General features: G+C 42.4%; 1 protein-coding gene across 1 annotated transcript; it reads right to left on the reverse strand.

The window, feature by feature from the left end:
* Positions 1 to 327: 327 nt before the first annotated feature.
* LOC142378670 (E3 SUMO-protein ligase CBX4-like) lies at positions 328 to 7,161 on the reverse strand. The gene is made up of 5 exons (XM_075463455.1): positions 6,937 to 7,161; positions 6,710 to 6,753; positions 6,136 to 6,201; positions 4,876 to 4,942; positions 328 to 2,865 (listed from the first exon to the last, which is right to left on the reverse strand). The coding sequence occupies exons 1-5, from the start codon at positions 7,003 to 7,005 to the stop codon at positions 1,405 to 1,407; spliced, it is 1,707 nt and encodes a 568-aa protein (XP_075319570.1). The 5' UTR covers positions 7,006 to 7,161; the 3' UTR covers positions 328 to 1,404.
* Positions 7,162 to 21,455: the final 14,294 nt, after the last annotated feature.

A 21,455-nucleotide genomic window follows, 5' to 3' on the forward strand; every position in this document is an offset into this window, starting at 1 on the left:
CCCAGTTGTAGATGTTGGATGAATGAAAACTTTTTCCATGCTCCAGGAAACCCAGCTGAAGTGGGGCTACAGCACGGTCTGTATTGGTCTGGGTGGCCTACATAATTAGACGATGTTCCTCTGAAAATACACACTTGCTCACAGACTTCTTCACGCAGCCACAAATAGAGCCAAGGACAGATTCAGCTGCTTCTGATGTAATGTTAACCATTTAAAGATCATCACAGCACAACCCCTCTTCCCCTTAAAATGAATTCTCAGCTCTTATCAATTCGTTATTTCATCTTTTAAAGGTAATAAGCACAGAAAGAAACACACCAAACATAGTCATTTGCAAACAATTTTATTATTGCAAAACATTTTCTAGGAAGCCTTCAATTTTCAGCTTGCACATAAAAGTGCTCCTGTTCTCACGGAGCAGCTCAACACACCGCAGATCACTGGATATTCCTACAAAAAGTTGGCATGTATGACAAAGGAAATGTGCTTATTACACACTTTATTTGCTGCCGTGTTGCAAACTAAGCCAATTCTATCCCATATAAGGCAGTCCTGCCCTCATGGAAAATGCTGTGTTTAAAAACCACCCTGTTGGTAGTCCTAATCTGACGGACAACTCAGCTCAATTTGCAGATTTGCAACGGATAGTCGTTCTCGAGTCTGCTGTTTAAATGGAAGTGAGTTGTGCTCAGTATCCATGACTCAAAACACACTGAACGGAGAGTAAATGACAGGAGACACATACATCAAACATGAATAATCTTCCACTTCTTTCCTCTTCCTTTTCCACAACACAAATCATATCCACTGACAGGGAAGGTGCTTTATTTTCTTTATCTGCTTGTCTAAGCATGCCTAATGGCATCATCTGTCCAAGCAGCACTCACTCTCGATTAAAACTGTTCATCTGTTTACACACACACTCACTCACATCCAGACACAGTGTAATTTACCACAATTCAATAGATTTTCCTCCTTACAAAAGTCTCCTCGTAGCCTACGTTTGCCTGACATTAGACGGCTGAGTGTACAAATCAAATTACATCCATAGAAAAAGTGAATATTTACAAAAGTAAGTGCACCTTCAAGTAGAGTTCTGTCATTCACTGGATCAAATATTTTGAAGATTAAACTACGTTTGAAGAAGCTGAAACCGGATACTGCATGTGAGAAAATCCCCAGAAATAACAACAGGTCAGACTAGAAGTAGAAATCTGCAAAAATGCAACAAAGGAGTCTTTTTGTAAATCTGAGCTTTACAAAAAGAAAACATCAAAGGTTCATTTTTTACATTCAAGCATCCAAAAATACAAATATCTATATCTATATATATGTATGTATATGTATATGTATATATATATATCATATACATTTATACAGTTACACAGCCGGGTGCCGGGTGTCTCATGCTGTTATGTATTCCTTGAACGTAACTGTGAGGCAGTTTGCAGTGATATCTGTGATGACTATATTCCCAAGAAAAGGCTGGAAAGAAGGAAATGTCTCCTCTTTTTTCTTTTTGTGGTCAGAAACAGGCACAGAGTCAACTTTCTGCTCCTCTGCAGGTTCGTGCGTTTCAGTCTGAGCTTGAGTTTCTGTTTGTGTCACATCTTGTGGACGTGTTGGCGCCACAGCTTGGCCGTGCGTCTCAGGCTGCGCTGTGGCTGAAGATGTGGGCCTCGACTTGACGATACTCAAGTCTATGGGCTCCTCCTGGTCTGCGTACGCACAGTCCTGCAGTTCAGTGCGACTCTGGTGTCCGTTTTGGTCGATGCTGCTGCTGCTTTGGGAGGGTGAGGAAGCCGTGTTTGGAGCGCCGATGCTCCCGCAACTCAAAAACCTCTTACTGCTGCCATGTTCCTCACCATCTGTGTCGGAGAGGTGTCGCTTTAGTCCTTGAAACCCACCCTGACTTCCTCTGTTGTCGAGCAACGAGGGAGCTCCTCTCTCCAAAGGCAGGGAGAGCAGATTAGGACTGCTTGTCAGTTGTAAAGGCTGATCTGCTGGAAGCTGCCCCTGACCCTTGACCTCATCATGTTTATCCTGTTTTGTCACAGTTGGCTCTATTTGAGGTGACAGCTCCTTTTCTTTGGGGCAATCTCCTTTCAATCCAGAGCTGAGAACAGTGGGTTTGTCTTTGGGGTGTTTTGCAAATCCATTCATGAGGCCGAGCTTTTTGACGAGCTTCATCTTCTCGAGGTGCCTCTCCATGCTGCTCTCCGTGGGTCCCTGCGGTGGCTTTTCAGCACTTTCTGAGTCACAGTTTTTGATTTTGGTCGTCTGCATACCGTTTTCCATGTACTTGCTCATTACAATAACAATCCGCCCATTCTTGTTCTTGTTCTTCACGATCTTTAGTTTGCTGCTGCTGACACCGTTAGCCTGCGCTGAAGTGTCTTCTTTAGCCTTCACCTTCTCTGGCCCTTTGTGCCCGTTGAGATCAGCTGGAAGCTTCTTCAGCTCCATGGTGATATCTTTCACTTTAGTCAGACAGCCTGAGTCTTTGTCCCGAACCCACTTTTGCTGCAGCACCGGGGGCAGGTTGTATCCTTTATTAGCCAGCTCTGGAGCTTTGACCTCTCGAGGCTTAGCAAACATCGGCTCGTGCACCTTCAGGTCCGGTTGATAGTGGTGATGCTTCTTGCTGTTGAGCTGATAATAGAACTTCTTGCCGTTGGCCTGCTGTTCTGCCTCACGCTCCCTGCACAGTGGCTGGTACTGGTGGTGCTTCTTGCTGTTTAACTGGTACTGCTGGGCCTGGGGACGCAGCATCTGGATGGGGCTGGACTTCTGACAGCTGTCGTCCTCCAGGGACGCTTCTTGGAGGTCCGCCAGGATGCTGGACCTCCTGGCAAAAGAAGGCACCTGCAAAACAAGATAAACAGTGTTACTCAAGCTGCTCAAGCTCTGTCAATGTTACAAGAAGAATCGGGTTATATTTGGTGTTTGAATACATTTTTTTTTTTTTTTTTTTTTTTTTTTAAAAACGTCCCTCTGAGCCTGGAATTTGATCAATGATGGCCTGACTTCCGTATCTATAGATGCATCTGTGTTGGGGTGCAACAAAAAGCCTCGCTTTCATGGGGCCCAGGAGCTGAAATGCTCCTTGGAATGTGTGAATGAGCTCTTCTGAGGTCCAAATGAGAGCACAGTTTATTTCAGTCCATGTTCACACTGCCCTCCTACAGCTCCCGTTCAGCTCTTTGAGCCAGCGGCTCGGCCATCACAGTGACATTTCAAAGTGTCTCCTGTGGCTGTGACCTCAGCTCAGAGGAATGCCACTGGTTGCTTGGTGTCCCATCTTTGACTCTATCCCATGTATTACCACCAACACCCTCCTGAGAGGAACAAAAACACTCCTCTGAGGGGATCTCTCCACCTTTTGGGCTCTTGATTGATGCGCTAAATGAATGCTTCACAGCCATTTAGCTAGAATTGGAAGGTCAGGAAACTGGAGCATTAAAAATTCAACAATAACAACGTGCACTAGTGTAATTACTGTTGATAATAAATATTCTAGCACTAACTATCAAGCTCATTGTTTAGAGTACTGTGCAAAATTATTCGGCCACAGTTTGTTCAGTTCTAAGCAGCTTTAAAGTGAATATCTGCTCTGAGCTCCTTTATTCTCCAACACAGCCTGAACCCTCTCAGACAGCTTTCTGTCCTTTCTTTAAGGAGTCTTCAGGAATAGTTCTCCAGGCTTCTTGAAGGACATCCCAAAGCTCTTCTTTGGATGTGGGCTGCCTTTTGTTCCGTTCTCTGCCAACATGATCCCACATTGCTTCAGTAATGTTGAGCTCCGGGCTCTGGGGAGGATTCATCCCTCCATCAGACCTGTTGCCACTGATTTTCAGCCCACTTCTTGTGTCCTTTGGCACAGCTCAGCCTTTTCTCCCTGTTTCCCTTCCTTAAGAACGGCTTCTTGACAGCCACCCTTCCATGGAGCCCATTACTGATGAGGCTTGGGCCAACAGCAGATGGATCAGCTGAAGGTCCAGATGCATCTCTCAGCTCCTGTGTCAGGTCTTTGCTGGATTTTATCCTCTTTCTTAAGGACATCACTTTCAGATCCTGTTCATCTGCTGTAGATAGTTCTTTAGGCCTGACACTTCTTCTTTTGTCCTCCACTTGTCCAGTTTCCTCAAATGTTTTAAGGACACACTGCACACCATGCTGAGATATGCCAAGTTTTCAGCTAACAGCTCTTTGGGAATCACCTTGTTGCTGCAGAAATCCTATTTTCTGTCTGTCAAACTGTGTTATCTTTGCTGTTTTTCATAGATGCAACTAAAGAAATGGGAACAAATGATGTGTCTCTGTGACAGGCTGGTGACAAAGTGCCTAAAGATCCAATTTAAAATGGCTTCACAAGGACTGGACTGAAAATGAGTGAAAAAGCAGCCAATGTCCAAAGAAAAACTTTGAAAGACCTTCAGAAAGCCAGGTTCTTTGGAATAAAATATGAATTGTATAATAAGGACTGTGACTCTGGAACAAAATCTAATGATGTCATCAGGAATATCTATAATTCTCGAGTTAATAACACACAAGCATGCATTGAAGATGTAACAAAAAATGCTTCAGTTGCTCCGTCGTAAATGTAAGAATTACTGTTAACAAAGACTGAGCCACATCAACAGTTCACAGTCAGGATATCACAGCTCGCTGCAAAGCTGTTCATGAGTTCATATGAGAAGCACAGCTTTACAGGAATGCCATCAGCATCATTTTTTAAATTTTAAATCCTTCTTTCACTGGGAGTTTCACGAGGCTGGAGAGGGGATTATGCAAGAAAAATTATGTAAACTGTGCACAGAATGAATCCTTTACATTTCAGATCATTAAGAGATAAAAAAAACATGGCTCTCCAACCTGAACTAGAAGGTGCTTGGGCTTGGGTCCTCTCTTGCGATACCCCATCAGCTGCTCCTGACGTTCCCTGTGGGAGTAGAAAACAGCAGCCAATCAGTGAGCCGTTTCATAAGGATGAGTCGCTGTTGCATGGCAACATGATGTAATCGTAATGGGTGTCCTCCTCAGGCTCAGTTAGGAAACACAAAACCCACACTAAAGGTTAAAGTTATTCTTCCTGATAAAAATATCCGCTCAATTTAAATCATTGTGCGTTTATCCCTCCACAGAATCAAATATTTAGCATCTCGGTCCTTAAAAGTGACTTAAAGTTATGCTTGTTCCTGCTCAAAGAACATTCATTATCCATGATGTGTCTGTCCCTGCTGAAGATAAAGACTTCCTTTAGCTTTTCTACGTCTCCGTGCAAGTCTCTCTAAGCCAGTAAGTCAACACCACAGACAGGAGTGATGTCACATTCCTCCCCCACCCTCCTCCCCTCACATCTAATTACAATGACGACTCGGTGTATTTTCATAGCCTGGCATTCAGACGATTTGGCTCCCCGGAGAGACATGCAATTAGTTTCAATAGCGAGGCAGAGATAATTGCAAAAACAGACACAGAGTGATGTCGATGTTTTGCTTTAACGTGCGACCTGCGCCATAAAAGGTTGCTGAAGGCGAAGGCCGAGAGAAGAGCCAGTGACAGCTTAACATGCCTCGGATTCGAGAAAAACCACACTGTCCTGCAGATGTTTGGAGACCCACTCAGCTGACTGTTCAGCCATTCGCCGAGCAGCCAAAGGAGCTCCACAGGTTTAGATCTTTCATTGTGTTTTGACTGACTTATAGAAATGTGTCGTCCTAACTCTTGCAGCTCCATTACATCATAAGCTGTGAGTTTGAGCGTCACAGAGCAGAATGATGTAATGAGACTGTTGTCACGTGAGCGTCAGGAGGTTCCTCTGCACATCTGATTTAAACATGTGTGCATGCAGCCTGGTTGGTGGGACGGCAGGTAGCACCTACGCACGCTAACCTGATGCTAACCCCTGCCTCAGACATCACTTATCAGAGCCATAAGTGCCAAAAAGCAGCAGAAATTAGTTTAAAAAGTCTCTGTTATTTTGTCTCGAATACACAAATGAGTCAAGCTCTGGGACAAGAACTGGAAGAGTAGGACGCCCTGTTATTAAAAACCTGTCTGGTTTCGTTATTCTGGGACTTTTACCGGAGGCCTCATATCTTGTGAAGCTGGTTTATCCAAAACTAAACATACCTGTCTTGGAAAGCATCAAGCAGCCTTGGATCCAGGATGTTTTCCTCTGGTTCCCATGTGTTGTATCTATCCAGAGAGACGGGAGAAAACAGTGAGGCCACGTTGGCTTTTTAAGAAGTGGCTGACAATGGCTGGATTCTCCAAATTTAGGAGATTATCATCCAATTCAAAAGATAGTTGAAGAATCATCTCACAGCTGTTACTGTAGGTTTGCACGTGCGTTAACACGGGGAAACACTTACCCCCCCCCCCCCATACTCGACTAATAAATCATGAGTAACTTTTACGCAGTGCAAAAAGGGGGAGGACACGGCAGCGTCCACACAAATCTAGATCTATGGGCAGTTCTTAAAAAACAGTGTTCAATTATAGACACGTCCTCCTTTAATTGGCACGCGGGGAATTGCATACATGCTATAACCACATCCATCATCGGGTCTAAGGCAAGAACGCGCAACCGCCCATCTGCGCGCCCACGGTCGCAAGAATGCTCACATTCACTCGCGCACATGAGTGTTTTGAATGTTGTGTCACCATAATGAGATCTGCTCTGCTTGGCTATGGGTGGACTTACCTTGGCGACCATCCTCTCCACTTGACCAGATACTCAACTCTCCCCTGTGAATGAGAACAAACGGGATAATGAGCGTTACTTTACTCCGCTGCACCGCCAAGCTTAGTGTATGATTATATATTTAAAAAGGAAGATGCAGTCCGATAAAAGGAACATGGAAACCGAAGAGAAATCGGCGTCCTCCTTCTACAATTTGCATGTGCGTAAAAACGTCCTTGGTGACAAACCTTCCTGCTGCGTTTCTTCTCGATGCTCTCCACCGCAAAGACGTGCTCTCCCGCGGCGGGTAGCTCCATTTTCCAATACAAGAGAAGAAGGCTCTTGTGTTTTTTTTTTTTTGGTCACGGGACACCTTATCCTTTCTTTCAGATCCTTTTCACTTTCCCCCCCCCTTGCTTCTTCTCCGATGCGAAAGACAAGACCCCCCTCCTCCTCCTGTTTTCACTGCGCTTCTTCCCTCGCTTTCCCCCTCGAACAGACTCGCTCTGCAGACGAGTTCAGGCTGCTGCAGCCAGAAAACACTTCATGCAAATAGTCGTTGATGTGACGTCCTACTGGGGGAGGCGATGGGGGCGGGGATGGTTCCCGTGATGCTTTCAGGGGTTGTCGGGGAAAATGTAATCACGACTTGAAAGTGGCGAGCATGGCAACCACGTATTGATTTCGCCTGCAGAGTGACAGTAGGAGGGATTTGAGATGTTTCTGGTCACATACGTGCACGTTTACACAACATGTTTCTTTTTTTTTTTAATCAGCTGTTGCAGCACTAATCAGACGGTGCAATCATTTCCTGTAAAGTACTCGGACTTTCACAGTGTTCCAATATTAAACCTCAACTGGTTTCACTGGAAAGAAAAAAATGGTTTCTGGCTACAGACTTACAAGAATCAAGGCTTTTACACTGAAACAGACACCAAACAGCTACGAACCCCGCAGGCGGCCCACAGTTTCATTTTTGCATTATTTTGCCTCCCTTTGAGATTATTTTTGCATCCTGTAATAGTTGTTTTTTTGTCCCATTTTTGGTTATTTTACGTGACATTTTGGTCAAAAAATGAATCTATGTAAAAGTTTTGAACCCATGTTCAATTTGTGTAAAAATATTTTGACTTTAGTTGTTTTGCATCTAAGTGTAGCCATTATTTTGGTTATTTTATGTCTTTTTTTTGTCTTTTTCAAGACCCAAATGTGTTTGGTTTACTTTGTCCTCTTCACAGTTTGTGTCATATCTTTTTTTATTTTTGGCATTTTTATATAAAAGTTGGTAGCATTTTGTGCCAATTTGCTATATCTTTGCTTGGGTTGTTTTGTGCGTTAATGTTTTTTGGTCACGAGGGCCATTTTAAGTCTCGAACCGTCAGCCTTGTATCTTCCTGTGATCATCTCAGGTGTTTTCATTGATATCATTTCAGCTTCTCATTTATCCATTTCATGTCTCTGTGATCGACTCAGTTTCACACCACAACGTTGAACAGTTGAGTTGTCTCACAGCACAAAGCCAAGCAGTTTTGCAATAAAGACTCACATATTGTGAAATTACTAGAATCCTACAAAGTCTACAAATGTCTACATCTACTTTTTAAAATCCTAACCTGTCTAATTATACCTGCATATTGCATTACATGAAACTCAAAAAAAGGTAAAATTACAATATTTTGAAGTCTTCAAACGTGAAATTCCTAAGTTTTCCTTTGCAGATGATAACATGCTCATGTTTTTTATTAAAGGGATAGTTCGCCTCTTTTGACATGAAGCTGTATGACATCCCATATTAGCAAATATCATTTATGAACATTGACTTACCCCCTGCTGCGTCCTGTGAGCCGAGCTCCAGCCTCGTTTTGGTGTTGAACTAAGTAGTCCGGCTAGTTGGCTGGGGTCAAAAAAATAAAGCGTCTTGCTTCTCAAAACAATATGCGTTCAAAAGAGTAATACATTTGCATCACAAAGTCGTCCATAGAGAAAAAGTCAGACCTCACATTGCAGCGGGAGGTAAGTCAATGTTCATAAATTATGTTGCTAATATGGGATGTCATACAGCTTCATGTCAAAAGAGGCGAACTATCCCTTTAAGTGAAACAGTCATAAAAGTGACAAAACTATCACATGTTGTAAAAATGCTTATGGGGAGGCTGTCAAGAAAGAGACCCAAGTTTAAAAGTTGAGCTTTTTCTCTACTTTGTCAGGGTAATGCTTAAAACAATATGAGGTTTAGGTTTGAATAAAACGATTAGACATAAATATGAACAAACACACGGTTACATGCTCACAGGTTTGCATCGTGGTGCCTGTGTGGTTGCTGATTAACACAACAGACAAACAAAAACGTTGCCATGTTACAATTTAGGAGCTTTCACTGTCACACTTCTACATTTTGGACATGTGGACAAATGTGCCTGTTACACGTTTTCTTGTGAGCCTGGGTACTGTGATAAGGGCCACAGACTTAGAGTGAAATAAACACATGTAACTCCTCATCTCAACTTAAAAGTTAGAGCTGTTCACTATGGGTCATTGGGGGGTTCTATAAAATACGAGTTGAGAGGAGAACCTGAAGGCAGCATCTCCCCCTCCCGTGCTGCTGGACTTGGAGCTATGACAGGCTGCTGTGAATGGTGACAGTATTATTCTTAACCATGCTGGCCTGAATGCGCTCCCCTCTAACCCGTATTTAGCTGCTTGGCAAGGCCTTCCATTTAATCCTGTATTTTCAGTTACATCACATCAACAGATTGGAATGCAATATATATTTCCATATAAATGTCTTTTATTTGTGCGCTCTCAGCAGCACCTGCGGGGTTCTTTTAAATGTATTTATGACCCGGGTCGCATCATTAAGTGGTTTACATACTATTATAAGACAACCAATGTAAGAGAAACCTTCCACGCGCATTCACAACAGGCCCAAGCAACGTCAAGGCCAGAACTGGTTTGACGTTGATTTATCGCCTCAACCATAACTAGGCCTTTTCCATTATAAGGCGGATTCCGGTGAAATAGGAGAGCAAAATCCATCTGAAACTCTGCGGTTTGGATGATATGATGACAGGGTGCTGTGGATCAGTGCCCGCGTGAGCTTAAATTGCTTGCAAAAGCCAGTCCGCTGTGTGCGCATTACAATGAACAGATTTCCATTCCCACTGAGTCAAGGTCACACAAAGAGATGACATTTCACGCAGCTCCGTGTCGCGGGGATTTTCTGCTGGATTTCCGCGGGGTTAAAAGATAGCTCGTGCTTGAGTTTTAAGTCGATGTAGGCCACCCTCTTCAGGCGAAGACTTAACCCCGGAGGGGTTATCTCGGGCAGCGGAGCCGCGACAGGACAGGACAGGCTGCAACCGCTTCTGTTTCACTAACCCACGGAGTGCCCGTGGCCTGTGTGAACCGGCGCGGGCCTACAGCCGAGAGGACACGAATACACTCACGCACAAAACCGAGGCTTTGGGCCCGAAATGCTGGCGCTCATTAATAACACCCACAGGAGGTTAAAGACTCTTATATGAGAGCAAAAGGGTCACTAATTTGGCCACATATCCAGCTTATTTTCCCATCTGGCGCACATATTGTAGTTTTTTAGTTGTTTTTATATTAACCTGCAGCTAAAGAGTATTTGTCATGCATTTAAAAAAAACCCGCAAAATGTGAATGCAGCCCCCTTGCATTGTTTCAGACGACTGGACCAAATAAAATTCAGCAGTGAAGGGGTTAAAATGCAGGGTTCCCGGAGGCTGCAGCGCTCGGCCTATTGCAGAAAGGCACGACTGTCTTTCCTTATAAGGCAAAGAGCGCAAATCAGCAGTGAAATGTCGCATGAACTGATCGACCGTAACGCACTCACGCGCATTTATTAACCCCAGAACAGCGTCCAGAAGCGCAGGGACTGTTAAAGCATCCATTATTATTCACTTGTTCGTGCTCGCGCACAGCAGCCACATCGCGCGGACATGAGCACAGCGCTGCTGCTAATTCAGCTGCGTCATTGCGAAATGAAGGCAGAGCAGAAGGAATGTGGTCATCAGTGTGGCGCCGAGGGGAAGCTGAAGGCGTCAAACCTCCTTTTTTTATATTCAAACAGAGCAACGGGTTGGTAATGGACACGCAGCGGCCACGCGACAGTTTTGTAGAGGTGTGGAACATGGCACGTGCTCCAGGGATGGATGGAATGTGACGCCGCACGTGCTCGTGGTCTCGCAGAGACTTCACCTGAGCTGCACCGCGCCAAATGCCGCGTGCACGATGCACTCTGTGCCAAGTATTCATATGACCAAAAGAAAACCCCAACAAAAAATAAACGAAAATGATCACAAAGTTGGAGTCTTTGATGGAAAGGAATCAGTTTGTCCCCAGCTGTCACACGCGCCATTCGTTTCAATGACACGTGCGTGGAAATTCAAGCCGTGTGGGCTGAGAAAATTATTTGGAAAACAGGTGATGAATAAACAATGACTTCACCTGAACTTCATAAGAAAAAAGAACCTCTGTGTTGAAGTTCCTGCGAAATTCCGTGGAATAATTAATCTTCCCTTTTTTCAATAACGTTTGAAAGAGCTGTGAGCAAATATCAGCTTTCATAAAAATGACTGCATAAAGATGTGTCATCTTTAAAAGATGATAAAGATGACACATAAGAAGTCCAGAGAAAGAAGCTCGGCTATCCTCTTTATCAGTTTGCTCTAATACTCTAATCACCCAAAGAAGAAGAGCATACTTCTGAAATAATTCATTAGCCGCGTGTAATTGTTCTCTCATGATTTGCTCATTTAGATATAAACATATGAACTTCTGTTATGAATACAGCATCAAAATACTCTGAAACTCATGACTGTGACAGAGAAGTGAAACCGATAGAAAGAAACCTCCCTGAAAAACCGCAGAATCTCTTCACGTTGTATCACAAATAATAATCTAATTACAGAGTTCTGCATAAAACACTTTAAAGCTTCTGAGCAGTGTTTGACGGTGTGAAGGAGGAGGAGCGGCGGCTGATAAGAGCTGATGTTCATGGACAAATGTCTGAGGGTCTGATGACGCTCTTTCTGTGAGTGAAGGCCCTCTGATTAAGATTTGTAGGCAACGCTCTGCCTGCATCACAGGTTACTACAGATCCAATGACAGCAGAAAAGAAACATGAAGATGGAGTGAGAGACGAAGCGTCACCAGTCCTAAACAGTACAGATGTGAGGATGTTTAGCTTAAAGTCAGCAAGATTAACCTCTCAGGAAAGAAGAGGAGAGACTCAAACTGTCAGCAGTTGCTTTTTCAAGATCAGCACTGAACAACCGAGGAGACGTTTGATAATCTTAATGTAAAGTAAAACCTTTACATGGATTTAACAGCTGACCACCAACTCTGATCACTTTTAAACTTTGCAGATCCTCCCCTGCAGCCCCCTTTGGTGAAGTCTCCCTTTCTGCTGTGTTGGTTGAATACTTTGGAACCTTTTCCTTGAAAAAGGACCAGTTAAAGCGGACAATATGAGGCAGAACAATACAAACTGCCATCACTCTGTTTCACCGCCTCAGCTGGGACACAGAAAGAGCTTCTCTTGCTCGTCTGCAGAGAGATCAACGTGTGAGTCACTGCTGCACCACATGCAGCTTTTAATGCCACTTTAACAGCAGCTCAGCCGGTGCTCTGATGCCTTCATGCAGGCTGCGGCGGCGGCTGGAGGGACAGAGACAAAGACAGCAGCATTCAGATTGTTGTAAAAATCAGGAGACGCAACACTGCAAAAATAAAAGCTCAACACTGAGAACTTTACTGAAAGTCTTTAAAGACTCGATCTTTCAGATGTTGCGCCTTTGTGTGTTTTAAATCTAGCACAGGTGTCAAAATTAAACTAATTTCAAACCAAATTCCAACATTAAACTATTTAGTAAGAATAGAGAAATACCCTTCGCTTAGATATTACTGAATATGTGATTATTATGTTTATTACGCATCAAAACTCATGCAAAATTATTATTTTAAATGAATGAAAATGATCTAATTAGTACTTAAGTCCACTGGATCCAACTTAATGTCCAGGTCGTTCTGAAAAATAAAGTCAGCATTTCCTCCGAATCTTTTGCATTTGATCAAATTAAAACTTCTGAGATGATTTAGTAGGAACAGCTGATGGTAGCTGGTGATGTTTCTGTGTAGCAGAAAAAGGTTACAGACCAAAAAAGTTGGAAACTTGGTTCAATCTTGTGAAAACCTGCCATGCAAAAATGCTGAATCTTAACCCGAAAAGTAGAATAAGTAGTGATAGATTGCATTGTGTTTGCATTGTCATGATTAATCCTGCGACTGAACTGCAAAGATGAAAGTTTAACAAAGAAAAAGTGGCTTTTTTCTCTCTTAAAAGTATAATTGAGCAGGTTGAATAATTAGGAAACTAAATTACAAACCACATGTAAACCTTTAGAGGAAGTGCAACAAATATGTAAAACACATGAAAAGTCACTAACCAGTACAACTCCCCTTCTTTTAAGTAGCAACCATCATACTTCTGCATTCAACTCTCACTAAAGCAACAACAGCTGCCTTCTTAATGAGGTGTGTTTGTTCCCTCTCATGGTAAATCTCATGCTTTAAAAGAACCAACAAGTGCTCAAGGCATTAAAAACAAAGAACAAGCCATTTCTGGCACTTTTTGAGCAACATTCAAAAAGATTTGAAAGCTTTTCACGTGTTTTTCATGTGACATCAAAGGTTAATTGTTTGGGTGAAATACAGGGCGTCATTAGCCTGGTTTTATACTGATCTGAAGAAAGAAAAAGGGAATGAAAATTGTAAAATAGAAGTAAAAACGTAAAAAGTAAAATGCTGGTTTTAGTTCTTTTTTTTTTCCTTTCTCAAAGAAAACTTGATGTTTCTGGTCTGAGCCGACCAATAATTAGGTCATGTGACCGACCGGCATCTTTCCAGATACGGCACAACATTTGAGATATTTCCGGTGAATGAAAGTCTCCATTTTCCTTTAGTGGATGTCCACCATGGTTGTTTTTGGATGTTTTTACCTCCTGGAGGTTTATTTCCAGTTAGAACAACTACTTCTATTACTTGTTCACAGACACTCGCAGCATGGAGACACTGCAGCCTCGTCTATTTGCTTTAAAACACTCTGTGGAAATGTCTTTTTAAAAGATTTGTTTCGGATTTGCTTTGCTATAGAATGAAAACTCGGCTTCTTATGTGGCCTGTTTGCTTGTTTCTTTTGACTAACTTTTGCCCTCAGTCTTGTTTCACACCAACACATGTTGCTCATTACCTCCTCAGTATTCACACTACTCAGTTTCCTTTGTTCATCGTCTCATTTTCACAGTTTCTGTCACTATTTTCTGTTTGTTTCATACTCTATCCTGCCCTCTGCTTGCCGGTCTTGCATTTGGGTCGAAGTTTACAAATTTTGAGAGTCACACCTTCAGGATGTACGGGTGCAATGACATGTGACATGACTTGGTGTGTTATTAATACACATAATTTTATGAGATCAAGCTGCCAAACTTAAGCTGTGGGCTGCTCTTTATACCAGAAACTGGGACTCAATCTTTCATCCTTCTTCAAACTAAAAAGATTCAACCTGCTCATTCCTCATGAAATCAACCTTTTTGGGCAGCTTTCTTCCTCCCTGCTGGGGAGTGGAGTCTGTTTCACTGAGCAGATGGATTGATTCACACCTTGACACATGTGTTTTTGCTTCCTCGTCTCTCGCCGATCTTGCTACACTGTCGACTATCTGGTGGTCACACCTCCACAGTTTAGCTTTTTAAAGATTATGGCATCTTCTCTCAAAAGGAATTTCAAAGCTCCTGTTAGTGGACCCATTTTATTGGAAGTAATGAAGCTGCTTACACTTTAATTTAAGGCTTTGGGTTTTCATAACATCATCTAAAAGTGTTTATTGCTTTAAGCTTAAAGAGGTCAGATTATTATTTGAATTTAGTGGACATTTCCCCCTAAAATGTAGAAGAAGAAGAAGCACAAAGTAACAAGAATAACTCCAGTAAAAGTGCTTGAAAACTGTATTTAATCATGTGCAAATCTTGAAACCACGGCACATAATCTCATAAACAGATGAACTGTCTTCACAGATTTGTCTTTGCAGAAGTCATAAAAGCCAAATATAATCTCCAGAGCTGCCTCTAAAGAATCTAATTTCCCACAGCGTGTTGGCGTGTAACAAATGCTTTTAACCTGCCAAGATGACGGAGTCAATTCCACCACATTTGCGAAGTCAAACATATTATCTCCGCCTTTGACTGTAACTCAGAAGGATGCAGCAACGCACAAAGTGAGCCTTGCTGCATAAATCTCCAGCAAGCAATTAGAGGTTCAAGACTCAGTCCTGATATTGACGTTATTTTCATCAGGCCTGCAATGATGAGGAGGTTAATAGGTGCGCATGACTCATGGGTGAAATGGGTCTCATGGGAGGCTTTGCTCAAGCTCCTATAGAGAACACCTGCTTACGTCAACAGCTCAACCCCGTCACGACTGGGATCTTTGGGTCTCCAGTGCTTCATGCGTAAGAGCAGGAAAGAAGTGACTCAGACTTCCATGGAGACCTCTAACTGATGAAGACGCTTGTCTCCTTTTGTGTGCGTCAAAGGCAGGTAACAGTAATGCTCAGTGATAGCTGTGCTGAGTGACTCATAGCACAAATGTCTACATAACTGGCTCTGATAATGACGTGGGCTGAGCCTCCCTCATACCACATACACAAGTAAATAAAAATCTTTTATGAATTTTCCAATCACATGCGCCTCGCCTCACTCACCCTGCCTGACTCACTCACAATCAACAATGCATGATAGAGTGACTTCATAAATGTGAATACTGACATCAGCATGTGGTTTTTCTGACATCAGTTCCAGTTAACGCACAGTGCAACAAACACAAAGCTCACTAATTAGAAAACATCTAATTTTGAAGAGTGCCAATCACAGTATAATCCATAATACCAGGATTCCTGGTCAGCTTATTCGAACATCTGTGAGCTTTTGTTTTGATTGAGATATTTATAATGATTTTGGTAGCTTTCTGTAAGCATTAGCCCTTTAAGTGATTTTGGATGTTCAATCCTTAATTCTACAGAACCTCATACTGAAAAGTTCTTATCAAAGATGACACAAAGGCTTACACTGCATAGAGCCGAGAGGGGCAGCCATGATTGAATATTTAACTGAGAATGGATGATTTCTTTCTTTATTATGGCACTTTTTTTACATCCGTTATGTTTCGTATCCATTTTTAATCGGACGTTGTTTGCATGTGGGAGCAGCTGAAAGAGCTTTCCCAAGCTCAACTAATGCCTGGAATAAGATCCCAAATCCAGATGAGTTGAAGAGGAGCCGTCAAGGATGCAGAGCAGGAACAAAATGAAGGGAAAGGAGGAGGAAATTTAAACAATTTCTTTCCTCGATCATCACGGGAAGTGTGAGATCACTCACAGATAAAATAAAATAACTTGGAGCCCTGACGAGTCAAAGCAGGACAATCGGAAGGCCATATAATTTTTTTTTAAACTAAGATATGACTGCAGGAACAACTCTAACTCCTCTCTTCTTTACTTTCGAGCAGACAGAGACCACAGACAGACAGGTAGTCGGACAGGAGGAAGGATCACAGAGCTTGTTTCTGTCCACATTGTCTACTGGGAGAGTTCATCTATGTTACCTGCTGACTCATCAGCTAAGTTGTTGCCAAGTAATAAAAACAACATCCCAGTGCATTCATCGTGACCGCAACTCCAACTCATCTAAATGTTCGTCAATCGACTTGTTATTTCGTTACCTTTCTGTAACAATAACATATCTTTGATCACAATTTATACTGAAGCAATTTAATTTTCCCTTTGGGGATTAAAAAAGTTTAAATGAATTGAGGAAGATGGACCTGACGAGTCACTGGTTGTCATGGTGATTTCCATGTTTTTTCTGGAAGGAGGGGTCTGTTTCTGTTGAGCAGACAAAGGCCGACAGGGACGCAGATCAGAAAAAGAGCCTGAACAAACAGTCACTGTGCAAACAATAAAAGTCATTTGGAAAGAATTCTTAAACCACGAATGACAGAATATTGACTTTAAAACACAGAAGTATTTTTCTTATAAATTCACTTTGTATCATAATGTTTTATGGCAGGTTGGAGAGACTCCTCGTCTCCAAATGTGAAGAGGAAAGCCAGAGCTCAGATATTTCTGGAGTGAATTGAAATTTTGGTGGATGCACCGACTTCTGAGGCGCTTTGAGAGAAAAACACGAGGCTTATCACAATGACAGTCACACCAAGACCAAAAATTACCACATTCTGATTCATGTGTTGCATTTGTTGAATGGAAAAGTAGTTTAAAACAAAAGGAGTTTAAAATAAGAATGGGTGACATCATCTCCATCTAACCGGAACATTTTGTGGAAAAAAAATCCCAAATAATCATTCAAATTTAAGCTCTGATTATACAGAAACTGTATAAGATATTAAAGAATCCATTCAGTGAGCAAAAGTCCAACTTTCTGTGGCTCATTTGAATATTGAACGATCTTTCTACTGTTAACTACTCCTGAGCTACAGGGCTCCGAAGAGTTTTTCTCACTAGTTTCTGCAAAGTCCCAAAAATTTGGGGATTTTTTTTTTTTGGTAAACCGTGTTCCCGATCGAGCTGCATGTTTGTTTTTCTGTGGGACAAATTACATGTAGAATTTCTTTAGCAGATGAGTAAAAAGGGTGCTCAGTGCTTTTTCATTGGCATCCATAACCAAGGACAGCTTGGAGATTAAAGTGGCGCACAGTGACCTGCTTCTCTGCAACAGCATGATGCAGCTCCGCGGAGTAACATCTCACCCCCGGCTTCTTTGTCTGCTGTACATGTGATGTCAGTGGTGCCAACGGAAAGCAGCATAATTATGTATCTGGCAGTGAATGGTGAAGCCGACATGTGTGTTGTTGGCGGGGAGGCTCGAGGAGAGGCAGAGACGGCAGCTGAGTGCAGCGGTCTGGAGCCTGGCTGTGGAGTGGACACATGGTTTCATTTGACGATCTGGTCAACAGGTCATGACGGGAGCAGATGAGTGCATGTGTGCTACAAACAGACAAATGCACATTTGCATGGGCAGATTGGGCGAGGAATTCGTTCGACTGGCGGAAACCCCTGGGAAAATAAAGACCAAAAGAGGGCTAGACAGAAAAATGCCAAGCAAAACACAGCTAATAAATGTCAAATTAGGAGGGCCGGTTGTAGCTGAACAGCTTCAACATGAAAGTCATGCCAGATGAGAGGCTGCAGACAGAAGTTAGGAGGTTTTCTGTGCCTCTTATACTGATGGTTCTGAAAATGGAGCAGCCAAAGCAGGAGGTGTAGACGCCCTGAGAGAAGAATGCTAAATACACGATGATGACTGATGAGGCGGCATTAGGAGAGCGCTTTAATACGAGCTTCTTACCAATCAGAAATTAAATCTTACACTTGTGTCTTAGCTGTTTTTAAACTAATGTCTCATTATATTTAATTATTTAAATGTTTACTTTCTCTTAATTTAATTTATTTTAACTCCTTCCTCCACAAACAGAACTTCTGGGTTCTTTCCTCCTATGGCTACTCTTAAACTAAATAAGATAATGTTATATCTCAATAAGTTTCCCTTTATAGACACTAAACAACTTGAACTGCTCGTGTGTGCATTCGTTTTTTTAAGACTTTTTATTTTCATGGGTTTCCCATAGTACTCACAATTTTAATTATTAATGATAAAAACATTTTGGACCATAGAAAAGCCATAAATCATTGAGCGACTAAAGGAAGAAAGTACATTTCTGCAGGTGCCATCTAAAAAACTGAAACCCTGGAGGTTAAAGACTTAAAACGAGAAGAACTGACAGAAGCCTTCGATATGGTCTGTTATCACTGATAAACTTTGAACTTGTCGAAGGCTTCAGAAAGTAGCTGACTTCCTCCTTTTATGAGACAACACTTGTAAAAGGTAAAGACCGATGATACAGGACTATAAAAGTGCAGATCGTGGGTTTTTAAAAGCTGTTACACACGCTAAGGACAAATGAGGATGGAAACTTTCTCATATAATCATGCTAGTTTATTATTTTTGATTGGACTGTGTTAGCCCAACGCAGTGGGGCTGAGAGTGAGCTGCCAGCTGCGTTACAGACTAAATAGATTAAATAACGTGACGTTTGTAGCCCTCAGTAAAAATGACAGTAGTATGAGGACGAGGTGTTGTGTTCCCATTAATGCTGCTGGAGCCAAAATAAATACCTGCTACTTCCACAGAGTCCTTCAACAAAATGGTGATTAAAAACCTGCTAGATGTTAGCAGGTGTTTGCAGACCTATTTCTGAACTATAAAGAAAGCTACTCTGAACCACTCATGTAGTTTTAAGTGTTTCTCCTAAGAACTTGTGATGTGGATTGTCTTATTCTTGATCTCAGTGTTAAAAAAGTGGCAGCTTCAGGGCAGAGGAAACAAAGAAAGACTTTTATTAAGTTTCCTTTCTCATAAATGAGCGCCACACTCCCAGCTACAAACATGTTAATAAAATAGTTGATCCAAACGGATCCAAGTTGCTGTTTTCAGTCCGACGTGTCCTTTGCCATCAGACATTGCTGGTATCACAGACACATGCCGTCCCATTGGAGAGGGCATCGACTGTGCACGTTTGAAAAATCCAGCCCATGATGTCTTTGTCTGACCACCCATTCCTAAAAGAAGTATTCATTCTGCCTCTCGTGACTGATTTGTCTCCGTATGAATGCAGAAAGCGCTCAGGAAGTCTTTCTTTTGTCGTGTTTTTCAGTAGAAAGAGAAAAACACCATCAAAGTCAATGTTTTAAAGTTAAAACCTCTGAGCCTCTTAAAATGAAAGTGTGGGATTCCGTGTTTGTGCCTCAGTGTGGATTTAACTGAAGCTTGTCTAGAAGAAAAGCTTGAAGCCGGCCACATGAGAGGATGCTGATATGCGAGCGGCCTCCCTTCCGGATCTTCTGGCGGCTACCACCCCCGCTGAAGCTGCTGGAAGCCAGAGCTACTGTGCAGGCTGCCGAGACTCTGGCTTGGAGATAACGACAGGAAGGCGCTGTGTGAGGAGGCACAAAAGGAGGAGGGGGGGGAGAATATCTGCCTCGGCCCTCAGGATACAGCCACATCCCACTGAATCCATCCAAGGTGACAGCGAAAGGAATGGTGGTGTGTGGTGGGCCCTGGGCAGAGGCAGAGGGGAGTGAGAGCAGATTTTCTCACTTATTGGCTTGTGTTTATTGTGTACGTGTGCATGATCATGTGGTGTAAATGTTAAGAGCGGCCTGCAGCCGCTCTGACAGTGCACTGCAGGGGGTGATTAGGGCTGTGCCATCCATCTCTCAGGCAGACTACAGCAGCAGTGCGGTAGCAGCAACAGCGGCGGTGGCTGGTGGAGGGAGAGAAGGGGCCTGTTTGGAAGATGGAGAGGGGGAGGATTACAAGCTAATGCTGATTAGCTAGTAGCTTAACGACACTCTGTGTTTTCCATCTCATCGGGAGCGCATGACCTGGGGCTGATTGGGGGAAATTAAATGGTATTTTTGATTATTTGTTGAGAGAAAGGGAAAGTGGAGTAGGCCTGAGAGCTGGAACATGAATATCAAATGCGAGCAATTACACGATGTCGTGCTTGGAAAACGATAAGTAACGTGACACTCTCTGCCAGGAACATTGGAATTTTCTGGGGGTTAGACACTGCCGCCGTTCAAGGCCAGGTCTTAGTGGGTGATACTGGGGTTTTCTACCAGTGTGAAAACCAACTGGGTCCATATTAAGGCAAGGCAAGGCAAGGCATCTTTATTTATATAGCGCATTTCATACCACAGGCAACTTAATGTGCTTTACATAAAGACAAGGCATTTAAAAGAACAGCATAAAGCAGCATAAAAACAATCAATTTAAAGAGAATAAAAAAAATAGAATAAAATTAAAACAATTAAAAAATTAAAAATAAGCAATCAAAGAAGAGGTGAAAAAAAATATATATATAACAATTAAGAGGATTTATAGCATTATGCTTTAAAATAATGCTATAACACAAGGGATTTCTTTTTATAAATCTATGCCAAGTTGTCTTTTAAAAGAACATTTTTGCAGTTTTTTCTGGCCTCACACAAAGTCTAAAACAATTTATGTCGACGACTGTTTATTGGTCACAATGGGACATCCTTCGTCATGTGATGTGATGTTTTATCCTCAAAACAATTAATTACCCCACTGTCTTTTTAAAATGTATATTTGTTTTTACTCAAATTATGTTAGAAAATAAGGATAAAAAAGATCAAAAGTCATGCTGAGCCAAGACAATTTTAATTAACTTTTCTCTATTCTTTAATTGCACATGGGTCACTAAATTTAAATGGTGTGTTTTTCTTATACGAGTGCTGTGCCACACGTTTTATTAAAGGTAGGGTAGGAGATCCTGGATTTTGAGTCCAGCGAAGCTGCATTTAGAAAATACACAGGTAAAAAGTCCCAACCCTTTTCTTCACTTTCCCCCCGAAGGCACGCCTCTAGAGTACATGAACGCGCACGAGCACGAAGGTGCACGAGCGCTGTTCTGACAGCAAGCATCGATCGTTGCCGTATTTAGTATTTAGTTTATGCTAACTATAGTTTAATAATGCTAGGTGCTAGCCAAGCTGGCTCTAGTTTAGCTTCCTGCCAAACTTCTGGACGCGTAATTCGTTCACGGAGCAGGGTACGCGCACAGAGGAGAGTTGGGGGGGGGGGGG

Source organism: Odontesthes bonariensis, chromosome 4 (assembly GCF_027942865.1).
Source record: "Odontesthes bonariensis isolate fOdoBon6 chromosome 4, fOdoBon6.hap1, whole genome shotgun sequence".
In the NCBI taxonomy this organism is placed as follows: domain Eukaryota; kingdom Metazoa; phylum Chordata; class Actinopteri; order Atheriniformes; family Atherinopsidae; genus Odontesthes; species Odontesthes bonariensis.